Source organism: Lepisosteus platostomus, chromosome 7 (genome assembly GCF_059453375.1).
Source record: "Lepisosteus platostomus isolate fLepPlt1 chromosome 7, fLepPlt1.hap1, whole genome shotgun sequence".
Lineage (NCBI taxonomy): Eukaryota > Metazoa > Chordata > Actinopteri > Semionotiformes > Lepisosteidae > Lepisosteus > Lepisosteus platostomus.
In genome coordinates this window covers 15,295,779-15,312,059 of record NC_142617.1, presented here as the reverse complement: position 1 = coordinate 15,312,059, position 16,281 = coordinate 15,295,779, and the positions used below count along the sequence as shown (strand labels likewise).

General features: G+C 35.4%; 1 protein-coding gene across 4 annotated transcripts in view; it reads left to right on the top strand.

The window, feature by feature from the left end:
* dclk1a (doublecortin-like kinase 1a) overlaps positions 1 to 16,281 on the top strand; it is a 102,879-nt gene that overhangs the window by 78,112 nt on the left and 8,486 nt on the right. For 3 of the 4 annotated variants that reach the window (XM_088639455.1, XM_088639459.1, XM_088639458.1), the window contains 10 exons: positions 5,987 to 6,074; positions 6,297 to 6,408; positions 6,538 to 6,595; positions 6,860 to 6,979; positions 7,814 to 7,960; positions 10,279 to 10,412; positions 10,773 to 10,850; positions 11,461 to 11,557; positions 11,856 to 11,936; positions 14,157 to 14,270. In XM_088639455.1, coding sequence (XP_088495581.1) covers positions 5,987 to 6,074; positions 6,297 to 6,408; positions 6,538 to 6,595; positions 6,860 to 6,979; positions 7,814 to 7,960; positions 10,279 to 10,412; positions 10,773 to 10,850; positions 11,461 to 11,557; positions 11,856 to 11,936; positions 14,157 to 14,270 — 1,029 coding nt within the window. The remainder of the gene's footprint in view (positions 1 to 5,986; positions 6,075 to 6,296; positions 6,409 to 6,537; positions 6,596 to 6,859; positions 6,980 to 7,813; positions 7,961 to 10,278; positions 10,413 to 10,772; positions 10,851 to 11,460; positions 11,558 to 11,855; positions 11,937 to 14,156; positions 14,271 to 16,281) is intronic. The other variant, XM_088639457.1, reaches the window with a different exon arrangement.

The window sequence follows — 16,281 nt, the reverse complement described above, 5'->3', positions numbered from 1 at the left end:
GGGATTGTAGAAAGTTAATGCCTAAAGGTAAGTGCAGATTTGACAAACTACTTTTTAGCTTTTTGTAACTTAGGAAAACACCTTTTTATTGTATTGTGCATGTTTCTTGTTAAGAAAGAAAGACAAAGCATAAACAAAACTAATCCTTTTCATTTTACAGGATTTAGTCGTCCTACTATCGACTGATGATATGGATTCACTTGGAGAGTAAAAAAAAGATGACGTATTTAGAGGTTTTTATTAAATTACAAATTTGCGGTATGCTCCACAAACTAACTCTCTGAACTTGGCTTTTAGTTCGTATCTACTATACAGTATGTTCCTCTAACCTGCAAAGCTTTACTATTTCAGTGCTGCATTTCTCTGTTACAGTAGTTTAACAATGGTTTAGAAGGGTGAGGGGTGACTTTGTCATGACATAGATTTTTTTTTTCTTTTCACAAGCTATTAAAGGGTTGAGCAGATATCTTCATGGATATTAACACATCACTCTGAAAACGTATATTTCAGATCTTTAAAACATACTGTTCCTCATTTCTGCACAGTATTAGGTATTTTGTCTTAACACAACAGTATGTGTGACAAGGTTAAAAAGGCAGAACTGTTTTGTATTCATCCAGAATGAATACCTTTGCTGCTTCACATCAATTTACAGAATAGATACATTCAGCAAAATATCATCTTTATCCATATTATTTTTAGGAAATTACAGAAACGCAGGCTCAAGTAATGATTTTTTTAATAGTTTTTTTTAAACTGAAAATGTCCCACTTTTTAAAATTAAAAATTGTTTGCAAGGATGTGCCTGTCCTATTGATAAAGAAAATGGGTCAAACAGGACAGAAACATTTGCCAGGAATGGTAAAATAACACAGAAAAAAAAAACGTTTTAGTGAATGTAAATGTGTCCAGCAAGTCCACATTTTAGCAGATTATCAATGTTTTTGGCTCTGCAATATGCCTTTTTATTTAAATACAAATGTTAAAAAAGCAATCAATTGCTTGCCAAGCCAAATATCATATAAATGCATTACACATAGATAACCAAGATTTCCTATTGTCATTTGAATTCATGGGCTGATTTGCATCTCATTACTTCATTTTTCACAATTCCCACATTTTAACATGCCTGTTTTGTCCAGAAAAGGTTTGGGTTTTTCCTGAACGGTTTCCCTTGTGCATTTTGTGCATTATACCATGTTGGGTTGCATGCTCTGCTGTCTAACCCTGTTCTTCCTCTGTGCATGCATGCAAAGTCTTCCTTTTGAAACATCAGTTGTCAAAAGCAGCACACTGAACAATATTAAAGTGAACACAGTACATGTGCCATCTTCGGCACACATCAGATTTAATATGCAGCACAGATCCTGTTTGACATTAGTTATCCTCACTGGAATTGTGCAAAACACTTTTCTCAGCTGTTGTCGGGAGTGTGAGTGTAGCATTTATTCTCAACAAAATTATTTCACTGGGCATCTTCTCAAAAGCAAAAATAATTTAGTTTAATTATCACTACAAAAATGTCAGTTTGCTGCTTACCAATTGTTTTATGTATTTTTTTTTTATTGACGAGATTTTTTGTTTGACCATATTGGCTGTTTGGGTTTTGAGTCATTGAATTGCTTTTAATAAATGTGTGCATTTTTTTTTTGCTCCTTCAAATTTGGCCAGCCCTTGTTTTAACTTTGGGGTAAGGGTAATTAGATTGAGGAAAATATTTTCATCTTCCTCCTAAATTGTCCTTTAAATGAGAACTAGGAGTACTGTAACCTCTATTCTAAAGTTTTACCTTTGTTACAATATAATATTAGGATGCCTAGGCTTTCAGGGTTATATTCAGCTGAAGGTGTTTAAGAGTCAGTACTGTGCATGTCTTCTGTGCTTTGGTCTTAGCGTGTACTCCCACTGTCTTAGCTAGCTGGGAAGGAACTGCTTCATTCGTGATTAAAAGCTTGACATTTTCAGAATTTAAATCCAATATTCTCTTTAATGTTCAAAAGTGATTATTTTCTTGAGGCTAGTGTCACAGTGTCAGTGTTACCCAGACTTTTAGATATGCTTTTTGCTTCAAGCTAAGTATCTGCTTATTCAATTTTAATTGAAATCTAAGTTCAGCTAGGAGACAAAGAAGAAAATCTACATCATTAACACATTAGTATGCTACTGCAGCTCTAGGAAGAGAAAGAAATTAAAACCCTTTCTTAAACCTAACCTATGCTGTTCCTGGGCCACGTGTTTGTTTGGGTCACTGGTATTCACATGCCCATGTGGTCCACAGGTCCAGAACTCATCTCAGTTTCAGAAAAATTAAGGAAACAGAATGCAATCTTGCAACTAGAAGAAGTACTAGTCTATCACACTTTTAGCCCCCTAATGGTTTGATACCTATTTGTACAGCTTTAGTGACTGAAACAGTCATCGTTAGTTGGTAGTAACTCATTCAAGAGGTTTCAAATCTACAGCGCTCTGATTAATGGTTCCTCTGAACGCATTCTTTCTCAAAACTTCAGGAAGGTTTAGAGAGTTTTCCCTTCTTGAAAGATCAACGTTGATCTCGAGTGTGTCAAAAAAGGCTGAAAACCTTTTTTTTTCTTTTTGAAGAATTGTTTGAATACTGCAAAAAAAAATTAAACACGATGAGCTTTCCAGACTGATTTAAGTGTAAGAAAATTAGATGTTCATTTAAAACAAATGAATAAATCTAAATTATCAGCTTTGTTAAATAAACTTCTCGGGCACTCACAAATTTCCAGATGGGTCAGCATAGGTTTCTATCAGTGATTTGATCAGGATGTTAAGAAGTTGGTAGCTATAAAATATTAAGCTAAAAGGGATTAGTATGCTGGAGTGTTACTGTATTGAGAGCACAAACTTCTAGACAAAAATTGATTCTGGGCACCTGAAACTGACCATTTAGAATAATGGACTGGATTAAAAAAAATCAACAATAGTTTAGAGGTACTAGGTACAGTATATACTCCTTGGGCATTTTGCTTTCCAAATCAGGATGTTCTGCTTCTCTGTACATTTCTTTTGTGATAACATCACCTTGTGATAACATTAAACATGCATTTGTTTTTCATCATCAAAGTTAAGACAAGGTGGCCATATTCATTTTTGTGAGGATTGTTGACATTATTTTGTGTGTAAAATTTGTAATTTTGAAAGTAGTCATGTCATTTTGTTTCATTTCAGTGTTCTGTTTTGTGTTATGCAATAGTTGTATGTCCAGTACATATTTCAGGTTCAGTCATTCCTTTCTTAATTTATTATTTTTGTAACTTACCTGTTTAGTAAAAATAGAACATTTTCATCTAGTTATTATATAATAAAGATGAAGTTAATATTGACTTGTTTCTTTCATCTGTTTTTGTGTGTTTGAAGTGCTAATTAGAGTCATAAGGGAAAGGTAGCAACCTGTTAAAACCTTCCTTAATTTATGTTGTTTACTATGAGATTTATTTATTTTGTAGTTTTATTCCTTTGATCCTGTATTTTGTGTTAGTTTGTAGACTGTAAAGGAATTATTTGTATGTGCTATATATTCTTTTGTTGCATAGCTATCTGTTGATGTAGTTGTTTTTGAGTTCCCTGATAAGTCCAAAAGTTTACATCTGCCTCACTGCATCTTCCCTGTACACCCACAATGTCAAGTTTCACAAGTACCTACACGTTTATGATTAAACAAAGCCCCCTATTGTCCATAACTAATCAAAATTAAAAGGAAAACTAATCGAGTGAAACAAGCATATCCATCTCCTGCAAGGAACTGTAAAATTAAAAAGTTCTTGGATAATTCTTCATAATAATAATAATATCAATAATAATAATAATGGCAGATGATTTTTCAGATTCAACCAGGTTCGCTCTTCTCTGTAAAGGTATTATTAGAAGCACTAGCTTAGTTTCCATAGAAACACCTTTTTTTTCTTTTTCACAAAAGATGAGAGAGATTAGGAACATGAAAGTTGTATAGAGTGCTAACACATTTATGTGAGAAAATGTCGCTTCTAATTTGACCGTGAGAGGCAAAATGTTTGTCACAGACAAAATGTGCAAATGAAAAGATGTAAGCAGACTGAGTATGTCTTCCATAGAAATAGGCACTGTTATGTAACAAGGATGGAGGCAGAATCTAAAAGCAATGTTAATCCAGTTACATGTCTGGTGACAGCTCATACAGAATCGTGTCCTTAATTTTTAGTTCATTTTTGGAGCAGCTGTTTTTTCTTTTTTTCCCCATTTTCAATCTCACTTTTAAAAATGATCTCTAGACCTTGGAATGTTGAAAATATTAGCTAATTAAAACAGCTTCTAAAAAAATTGGAAACATAAATATGCACTTAGTAGTGAAGACCACTCTTTACTGATACTTTGTTAGCTTTGCAAAGACCATCTAAAGAAATCCACTTTTACAATTATAAGCTGAAGTACCGCACTGTGACCTTGTTCCATCATGCGCTCTGGGACTCCAGCTGCTCAGGAGGACCTTGTGCTTTAACACTGATCTATTTTTCTATAAGTAATGTCTTGACACATTATTCCACCACATTCCTCTTTAAGGTGGTAAAAAAAAAACAATGATCATCAAAAGGAGATTTTCCTTCTTCATTTCTGTGCACACCTGTGCCTACATTTTAGCAACCAACCATTGTAGATTCACTCAAATCCGGCAAATAAAGGCAAATCATGAACCCCTATCAAGATTAATATACTCCTTAAACTGCAATTTATCACTTGGAAACTGTGTTGACATGTCTTATAAGCATATTTCCCTTAAATGTAAAGCCATTCTTTAGTTGGATACTTGTCCTGTTGTTTAAATGAAATAAAGCTCTTTGAGAACAGAGGTAAGTGGAAACTGTCGAAAGTACTTCTGTCCCTTCTCTTTCCAACATTCCTCTTGTAAAGGAAGATTAGGATTAATATTTTACAAGTTTTAAAGGTGTGTTGGATTAATACCCTCAAAAATTGGAAGTGATTATAACCAAGACTATCGCTGTAGTTCAGAACAGTATATACTATCAAAGCTGAAAATTGAACATACAGTACAAGATAACTTGCACATTAGAATCTGAAACAAAGCTCTTTTTAGATATAGGATATTTTTGCTAGCACACAGTGTTTTATTTGCTGCTAGGCAACACACTGTATTCACAGTTTTGTCTGCCTGATCAGGATTTTTAGAAGCTGTAAAAAAAAAATATATTAAAATTGAATTGCAAAATGGTAGGATATGATCTTTAATACACCATCTGTCAGTCTCAGTGTACCCGCTCTTAAGCCTCGTTTTTTATGTTACCTTGTTTGCTTAAAGAAAGTAAAAACAGAAAAGGAAGTATAAAATACAGTACTTAATACATGGGCTATTCTTTTTGATGGTCTTAATTATTGCTTGTGTTAATTATGTGATATTATATCAGTAGGAGTCATTTATATTTAATGTGTTTCAATTGCACTATCTAGAATTTGTTTTTGTAAATGTCCTCAAGCCTCAAGTCTTTAATAGGATAAGTAGATCCAGGCCCGAAATGAACAAATTATTCAGTGTGCAACATACTTTCTGATCAGTATAGTTGAGTCCAATGCTCATTCCATCTTTCCATTCTGAGTCTTTCATTCATCTGAAGGGACTTCACACAAAGCTTTTGATGAAAAGTCTTCCTGATAAAGGCACATGGACATAAGGGAAAAGTTTCAGACACTTAACTTCACGTTGCCCTAATATTCCCCAATGCCAAACAAGCCTCTTGCCTCACAAGTAGAAACTGAATGGTCTACCTGAGTAGACTCTGAGCTGAAATTGCAGCAGGGATCATCCTTTGATGCTAGATGGAAAGGTTCATTTTAAAGTTTTCCAAGTTTTATTTCAGTTGCAATACTTGTGCACATGAGGGAAAAGAAATGAAAGGTCAGCTGCCATTCCGAGCGCTGCTAAATTCTATTTCTTTTCCTTTTTCCTTTTCCTTTGTTTTCTGTGACACAGGGCTCACAACACAGTGGCTCCTCGCTGTCTCTAGCCTCCACAAAGGTCTGCAGCTCAATGGATGAAAACGACGGACCAGGGAGTGAAGGTAAGAGAAGCCAATTCCTCCAAAATGGGGGGTTCATCAGGACCATTTTCCTGAGTCAGTAGTTTTGCCATATTTCTTTTGAATTTCCCAATGTCTAGAATTTAATGTAAAAAACCTAACTTTCCTAGATTGTTTTGAAGAGCTGTCCACAGTTCTTTCTCAGCCTTGTTGCCATGTTTACTTAATGTCATTTTTAACACTGTGTTTGGCAATGTGTTGCAGCAGAAATGATGGACGAATATCCCCAAGTCCCAGCTTCAATAGCTGAAAGGTATAAGGTGGGGAGGACAATCGGAGATGGCAATTTTGCAGTAGTTCGAGAATGTGTGGAGAGGTAAGCCTGAAAAGTATCACTAGTGTGCTACAAACCTGGCAGAATGTAAAACTTCAAATGAAAAAAGAAAAGCCACAACTTTGATTTGCCTGTAAAAATCAAATTGACATTTTGTTTTTCCCGCTGCAGATCTACTGGGAGAGAATATGCTTTGAAAATCATTAACAAAAGTAAATGCAGGGGAAAGGTAAGTGAATTCAAGCACAAATTATTAAATTTCATGGAAATGGCAATACAATTTTAATAAGCATTGCCAAGGAAATATACACTGTATATCTTAATTTGTATAATGCATGCAGATGGTTCTACACTTGTTACTACGTTAGACCTTCCCATCTAATAAGAACATAAAAAGTTACAAAGGTGGGAAGAGTATTAGACCCATATAGCCCATTTGGTCTGTCCTCTTGGATTTTTCAAAGAGTTTTTAAACATTTTCCTTTCTTGACAGGAACACATGATCCAGAATGAAGTGTCAATTCTCAGGAGAGTGAAGCACCCAAATATTGTTCTTTTGATTGAGGAGATGGACACATACAGTGAGCTTTACCTTGTCATGGAACTTGTGAAGGTGTGTTTTCAGTGAAGTCTATCTCATCATCTCATCCAGCCTATTACTGTATGTACAGTAATGGTGACTTAATATGCATTTCATTCCACATGATATCATGGGAAATTAATGTACGCTTTTCTGTTGTATCCTATTGTTTGGCTCTCATGCTGAATATATGAAATATAAACTATTTCAGCTTATTAGTGAGAGAAGAATGAAATATCCATATACTTTTTAATAGGTGTTTTTCGAGTAATATTCTAACCTTCACAAATATTATTTGTGAACATCATTCCTCTTGTTAGAAATTCTGGGGCTTCCTGTCTTGTGCATAGTATAAAATATGCATAGTACTGTGTTCCTTTAATAATAATTTAGATTACAATTATTGCAGTTTTTGAGCGGCAACCTGTGAATATCTTTTAGAAAAAAGAACATACAACGAAGACGCCGTACTTCTAAATCTCCAAGGCCTCTCTAATTGACAAGTTATCCTGCATTATTTCCTATGAATGCCTATGAGTCTAACCCCATGGGAATTTTAAATGTCATACACTCCTGATGTACTCTGGTATCATTACTTTTTCTCAAGCCACAGCATGTGTGTCTGGAGATGACTGGTGCTTCCCCTTGTTTCAAGGGAGTTTGTTTTAATGGTATGATACTGCCTTAAGTGCAAACCTTTCCCCAATTAAGAATTTACTATATGTTCCTGTGTTGCATGCTAATATACAGGGCCTCTAACATTTTATTGCATCTCTTCATATATTTGATCTTTCTGTATCATGAGGGGTGTGTCATTGCGGAGTTAGCCTGTATTTAATTTGCTTGGGATTGTCCATGTGTCTACAGGGAGGGGACCTCTTTGATGCGATTACCTCAACTAACAAATACACAGAGCGTGATGCCAGTGGGATGCTGTATAATCTGGCTAGTGCTATCAAATACCTGCACAGCCTTAATATTGTTCACAGGGACATTAAGCCTGAGAATCTGCTGGTGAGTTATAGTTCTTCTCTTGTGTATGACAGAGCAACAGATTTCTGCCAGGGAAAATGGCAAGAACCTTAGTACATACAGTAACAGCCCTTTCAGCAGTTGATACAAAAGACAAAGAATGGGTTACAGTTGTAAACGGACGATGGAATGACTATTTACTACTATTTATCCTCAAAGGCTTAGAAGTTATAGGGTTTACTAAATAAATCTTCCCAGTGTACAGTAGATGTAAAATGTCTAGTAAATTGTTCATCTGTAACACCAACACAATTAACCGTGAGTTCAAGAAAAGAAAATGAGTTTTATCAGGACAGAAAAGCCTGCACTCCCTAATTGTTAGCGTCAACTATATACAGCCATTAGAGAGAGCATGTTTTCCTTTTCAATTTCTTCCGAAAGTGTGCACAAACTGAACACCTTAGGCCCCTCTGTTCTTAGGTATAACTGCGCCATATTCATCTTTGTGTGTTGTAAAAATAAACAAGGGCTGTGGTGCCTGAGTGTGATATTGCTATCTGGAGAGTGGTCTCCCATGAAATAATTGTGAGTAGGGGAGAGGGTTCTTTAATACAGTACCATCATTCTGATGCAGGTACTAGAGGACAAGGTTTGTTTTTAAATGGTAGTGATCTTTAGTAGTTTATTGTAGGTCTTTTAACTACTGTACTGTTTAAAGTCTGTTACTTCATGTCACATGGGGAACAGCACTCTCCTTCACTGAAGTTTAAAAACTTCATGCCCTGTATTAAATGACTAAAAGACTGAGCAGAACATGCACCTGAGGTCAGTTCAGTACCAGTGATGATAAAATATCCTCCTTATTTTATCATCACTGGTATAACCTTACAGTATGCCGTTTTCATCAGCAGTAAAGCTCATTCTGGTGAGCATTTCAAATGTTACTCAGATGAAACTATTTTAAAACCACATTGCAGCCCATTACATAAATGAAGCAGGAGGAGATTGTATCCAATTGTAACTTTGTCATACAAATGCTCATTTGTGTTGATGTTGCTATCAAAATTATAGAAGATACTTCACGATGCGGCACCAAATGAAAAATATGCATGCTAAGAGACATTTTAGCCCACTATTTAGTTAACAGGATGTTATATTGTCAGAAACCCTTCAAGCACTTGGTTTCTTCCATCTTCTCAGGCAGAAAGCTATGGCATGCATGATGATGTCCTTTTTTAGCTGAGCTGTGCTGCTTTGCTAAGCTAATTTAATGACAGATTTAGCCATTGAACTGTCTCTTGCCTACTTGAAAATGCTTTAAGCAGCAAAGACCCAGTAGTTAATGCTTACTCACTATCTCCCTAGCTTCATGTGTGAGTTTCGGAGATCGTTCGGAACTGCAACCTCCTGCATTGATTAATCTCTAAAGCAGTTCCACATATAGTCACATTGAGAAGATTGTGTTCTCACACTAGGGGCAGAGGCTAAATATGACTCTGTCTGTGATAATACTTCCACAGAACAGTTATGAATGATTCATTAGGAGCACCTCTTCCTGTTCTTAAACAGTGTTATGTTTTCCTAAAGTAGGGACTTATCGTCTTGTTCCATATTTAATGTGCTATGTCAAAATATAAGAATCTAACACAATAATCCACACTATCTGTGGTAACAAGGATTTATTTAGACAAGAACAGAACCGAAACATCTTGTGTACATCTGTAGGAGGCTGAAATAATAATTTCCTCTCTCTGATGATCAATATTTGGCCTGCCAGAAATTTTATAATTCCATCCCACAGCTTTATTTGTCCTTTGTAAAAATTAAATCAGATGTTCTGCTGTTGCTTCATTAAAGTGTTTTCTAGCAGCTGCACTGCAGATCATTTCTCACGCAAAGGAGATAATTGCTTGTGGCTACAAACACGATGCTGAAAAAGCATTTCACATTCACCGTCTGGAAGAAAAAGGATGTACAGTATGATTCATATTGCAGACACTACATAAACAGAACAATCTAGAACCTAAAATCTGACTTGAGTATCTACTTACTGCTGTCTGACCAGTCCCACTTCTGCTCATGGTTGTCCAACATGACCAACAAACTTGGGTCTCCATTATGGGTTGATAGATTTAATAAAAAGCTGATTTATTAAATTAATACTTCCAATATTTAATAGCAGTGCAGAGGTTCATACAGGTGTTTTCCTATGTCATGCTGACAAGTGATTTAATTTAACTCTAAATCAGTTTTAATTCCACATTACTGATAAAAAAAAGTTAATGGAAAACTCAATCAAATGAGCAACAAAATATTTTTGTGTTATACAGTTCTGATTGATTAATTTCTCTGTATTCCAGGTCTATGAACACCATGATGGTAGCAAATCCCTAAAACTTGGTGATTTTGGCTTGGCCACTGTTGTGGATGGACCCTTGTATACTGTCTGTGGAACTCCAACTTATGTAGCACCAGAAATCATTGCTGAGACTGGGTAAGGTTCAATTTCAAAACCCTTTATCCTTTGTAATTGGAAAAAGACAATAGGCAATCATTTGTATATCCAGTGGTACAACAGTATTACAGACCCTATGGTTGAAATCTATATTATGCATTCACCTCTATCCAGATTTTCAGATCTGGAAATGTTCTTGAGTTTTCAAGCATCAAACTAATCCTCGTCTTATAGGAATGATGTACTCACTTTCATTGTCATAAGAGCAAACAGATTTGAACGATATTGCAGTCATTAATTTGTGAGTGATGATAGTCAGAGGCAGTTTGATCACAGTGTTAACTGATGCTGTGAAAGGCCCAACAAATCCATGCTCAGATTTGTCTCTTTTCCTACTAGGTATGGACTAAAGGTGGACATCTGGGCAGCTGGTGTGATCACATACATTCTTCTTTGTGGATTCCCTCCATTCCGTGGGTACGTACAGAGGTATCTGTATGGCGTTTCTGTGTGATGGGATGGTAAAAATCTATTTTAAGCAATGCCATCAGTTCATTTGGTAGAATACTTTTGAGACCTTTCTGTGACTTGATTTATATAATTTAGCAGTTTTAATTGTACAGTGGGTATATACACATGACCCACCCAAAGGGCACATTGGTGTGATGTAAATTTTTGCCTTCTGGTTAATAATTTGTTGCCACAGGGTTATATACTGTATATATATAAATTATATCTGTTAAATAAGTGATATCCTTTCCAAATTCTTAAGCACAAAGCTGCCAACCCTGTTCCTCGCTAAGTTGTTCTTTTCTCCCTCTAGTGGTTGATTTTAGTAGTGTCAGTTTACCTCAATTCTAAGCCCAGACACTGAGAGTATTTAAATGAACATTTTAACCTTAGGATTCAATGTCATTTTTACCTTATACAGTAACCTTGGAAGAGAGAATGCTCACCTTTATGTGATGGACTTGCAGTTTTACTGTCATGCGTTTATTATGAATGCTAAATCTAGAACATATGTGTTTTTTAATTAAAATGACACACACACAGTGATAATGTACTGTATTTTGTCTATTAAATACAGAAGCAGTGAAGACCAGGAAGCTCTGTTTGATCAAATTTTGATGGGGCAGCTAGATTTTCCGCTACCTTACTGGGACAACATTTCCGATTCAGCAAAGGTACAATCATTAATATTTCTTCAATCTTTGTGTTGTATTAGATTTAGCTACATTTCAGTAATAAATGAAGTTAAAGTATGCCTCAGTATAACTCAAAGATAGGAATCTCTTTCGATGGAATACATCAGTAGAGTCTGTACTGGTTGTCTTCGTCAGAGCAGGTCACAGCCAAGGAAAAGACGTTTCTGCTGTGGTATAAGATTAACTGGTGGCTCTGTAAATGTAAGATACTGTGGGATGGGTGATTGCAATGTGACAGCTTATGTGTTCTAAAGTGAAACTACATCTATCTCTTTAGGAGCTAATCACCTCCATGCTGCAGGTGGATGTGGATCAGAGATATACTGCCTTGCAGGTGCTCGATCATCCGTGGGTGAATGTAAGTAAGAATCAATATTGCCCCAAACAGCTCGTTTTATTTAAGATGTTTAATCCTTCTAACTAAGGATTAAGTGCTTACACATTCTGTAAGAATATGCTGAATCATTGATAATACATGCATCCCCAAAAAATCTTTATCTTGATCTGCAACTCAATGCTTGTTAGTAGATTTTAATAATTTATTATATTTATAATAATTTTGGTTTTAAGACCAAAATTAGTTAATATTATTCATGTAATAGATTAATAGGCTTAAAGGCCTATTAATGCTTTTTGTGGCTATTCCTCAGTGTAAGTTCATGGATATTGTGTGTAAAAGCCCAATACATACTGTAGGAAAATAATTTAAAGCAATTTACTTCCATAGTAAATAACTTATTTGTAGGGGGATATGTGTACATGGACAAAATACAAATAAGATTTAATTAAAGCACATCTGCTATACATGTATCTACAAATGATATATTTCCAAGTAATTTAAATAATGGAAAAGGTGGGAACAATGTTTCTATATTTATTAAAGCAACTGAATGGTACTAAATGGTTTGTTTCAATACAGTAGACTTTATGATAATCATTTATTGATAAGTATTACACTTTATCAGCAGTGCTGCTGTATACAGTATATAATAAGTTGTTCAGCTCTCTTAACTCAGTTCATAATTCTTTTAAGGAAAAGGGCTGAATGTTATAGTCACTGAATATAATCTGTAATATACAGGACATACTATACAGTCTCAATGGGTCTTCTTGCCCTAAAAAGCACAAAAATGTTATCATAGAATCACTTGAAGAGAAGATCAATAAAAATAACGAATTGTATCACCAAATACAGTATGAACAAAGGGACAGTACAGTACACTACAGTATATAGTATTGTAAGACGTGGTAGCCTTTAAATGCACCATCTGTGAAAACTAGAGGCTGGTGAGGCATTCAATGAGCAACATAAAAACGAATGGCAGATGACGTTATGTGAAAAGGGTGTTAATTAATGCCCTGAGGGGGTGGCAGCCACTGGACCTGGACCCTTACAGATTTTTTCTCCCAATGGGAGTTTTTGTTTTCCTCTCCACCATGCCCACACGGTCAACTGTTATTTTTTTTGTTGAGTATTACATGATTCTGTAAAGTGCTCTGGGAAAATGCAAGATTCATTGATAATTATTTGATGATATTAAAGTGAAATGGCCCTGAAAAAACAGGACGTGGGAGGGGTGTATCTGTTTGTTTTACACAAATATGCCACTGGAGGGCACTTACAGCAAAACAAAATTGAATATGAATTGGATCTTTAAGGAGCTTGTTTTTCCTTTTTTTTACTGTATGAAAAATGTTACTGTCTAGAGCTTTTTATTTTAATTTGAGCTTTCTGGTTTTACAGTGCTCACTTTCCAGTTTGGAGAACAGGTCCTTTCAGGAAACCAAATCCTCCAGAAAACAGTTTAATGAAGGCTCAAATAATCTGCACTGTCCCAGATAAAGAGCTAAAGATGTGAAGAAATTCCTTTTGGATGATGCCATTGGCTTAATCTAGATTGGAAACAAATGCACGCACTTGTTTCATTTCCTAAATTTCAGGATATATTTGCACTTCAATGACTTGCAAGAAAGCTTATAATAATGTGACTATTACATCTGGCTCTGCAGAGTGGTTGAATAACACAAGATAGATTATCTTTTTAAATATTTAGAAGAGTGAAGGGGAACCAATGTTTTTAAATACTTGGAATCAACATTTTTAAGATGCTTATAACCCCTCAAAAATAATTCACCAGCTGCTAATCAACTCAGTTTATCACCACTCTTGTACTGATCTTCTGTCAGTACAAGAGAGTGAAGGACTGTATATACTGTGTATGATGTCCTCCACCATAAACCCTTTCTGAATCATTTGCCATTTTCACACAACATGCCCCACACTGCAAATTGCCTGGTGCCCTGCAGGTCCCTAGTGCCTCTCTTGCCAGAGTCCCTGAGGATGCCCCTGCCAGCTCAATTTCACCTAGCCCAGCAGGCATTCTGCCAGTGTGCTTGTAGCCTGGTAACTCCAGGTCTGGACAATACTGTACATTTCAACCCGTGCTCTGAATCAGTGCCTCTACTGGTTGAACTGCTCACAAAGCTGGTATGCTTTATATTTTAAGAAGCACGTCCTCATTTTAGATTTCTATTAACCACATTAAGAGGTACCATTCTTTTACTTTTGTCTGTTCAGGATGATGGAATGCCAGAGAATGAGCATCAACTCTCAGTGGCTGGAAAGATCAAGAAACACTTCAATACAGGCCCCAAACCTGACAGCACCACAGCTGGAGTGTCTGTTATAACAGTAAGCATCTGATCCAGATAAAACCTGCTCCCCACTTTCTCTATTTTAATAACAAATTGTTTCCATGTCTTAAACTTAGCTGTATTTTGGGCCCATTTGGTCCTAATCGGTGAATTTTGGACTCCACGAAGCTTTTTTTTAAACACAGAATAGAACATAATCAACCTATAAATAATAATTTGCATCAGTAATGTGTGGCTGCTTTTTTCAAAATCAAACTGTCACCAGTTAAATATTAGTTATTCATAGTCAAATAACAGAGCACTCTTCATTAGCTGAAGTATTACAAATAGCAGACTATCCATGATTTCAATGATTCCTGGAGAATTTAGTATCGAATTTAGATAGTGTCAATTGCATTATATTTCATTACTCTGTCGGCTATCTCACATGTCTAACTCAACACAATAGGTAAGTATCTGTAAAGCAAAACTGGGATACTACTTTTTGCATTCTTCCAGCAATTCATGAAGGATATTGAATAGGTTCAATTCCAGAAGCAGGAGCTGACTGAAAGAAAATTAGGTGTTTTAAATAGCCCAAATTAAGGTAGAATATCAAATAATAAATACTCGCACAATTAAATCAATGTTCATGCACTTGTTTTATTGAAAAGCGCCATGTTACACTATAACGCTATTTCTTATGTTCATTGAACCTCATTTTTTAGCTGAGATGACCAACTCCATCGACTAACATTACAAGTTACTGTGCCCTCATGATGACTGTACCACTCTTCAGTCGACATCATTGTCAATCGAACCATCCTCTTTTATTACACAAGAACTGCCTCGCTGAATGCTCTCGCTTCGGTTTCTTTTGTTTCTTTTATTCTGTTTTGAAAGGACTGTCAGCACTGTTGTCTGGGACTATTGCAAAACCAAACATCAAACAATCAAGCACCTTTTCTAACAAAACAAAACAAAATCTTGCTGAAAATGATAATTACCAAAGGTGCACTTTTGTTGTTTGTTTTTTCTAAGGGATGAAGTTGTGATTCTTATTTTTGAAACAGTTTTGGCTTTGAAAGTATTCTGCGTTTTTTCCTTTGGTGTTGAATGGCAAAATATGCTCATACATGCACTCAGGGAGGTTAGAATAACTTATTATTTTTATAGAGGATTAAGATCTTCATAGTCAGAATCAGTTCCATGCAGTGATGATTTTAAAAAAGGACAAGGGGCAAAGAAAGGATGTTTTATATTAAAACAGACACATTGGTATAGTGTTTTAAAAAAGCAATTAAGACTTCAGAAGAAAATGTTTACTTAGAGTGCTTTTCATACTGATTTTTCTAATTCATCTGCAAGTCCATGTCTTGTGTGTATTGAACCCAGAAACTATTTTAATTATAATTTGTTCATTAAATTAGCTAAGGTTCACTAAATTCAAATTATTTTTAATCTGTACCAGCAGTCTTATGTACACTGAATATCCAAAGGTCACTATGTCTTTTACCCAACCCTCTTCACACTGTTTTCTTTAGTTACCTTGAGTTTAGATGAAATTACTATTAATGATTTGAATTACTTAGTGTCAAGAATTAAGTTTGTCAAAGCTGAAGCGTTGCTCACTTGTCCTTGAATGCTAGAACCTCAGAAAATTCAACTCTAGTAAATACTGTATTTACAGTCAAATCAAATATTATATACCCACTAAAGTTTTTACAAAACATCAATGAGGGTATTTAGTATAGCTTATGTGAAGTTATAGGAACGTAATCTACTATATATTGAACCATCTGCTTTTGTGTAAAACTGCTAAAAATATTCTGTGGGTCATAGAGGTAAATGTACAACATGTGTGTAGTACTGCCATTCATTGTTAGATAAGATGTGTAGATCATATCTTTAAGGAAAATAATATAAAAGGAAAGGGTGCACCTGGTTAAATATGGTTGCTTAATGCATAAAGTTTGTAAGAAATATCCTTGAACTGCCAGTTGGAATAGACTGATGAAGTGAGGTTATTCCAGTCATGAAAAGGACAAGGCAGATAGCATAAAACTTTG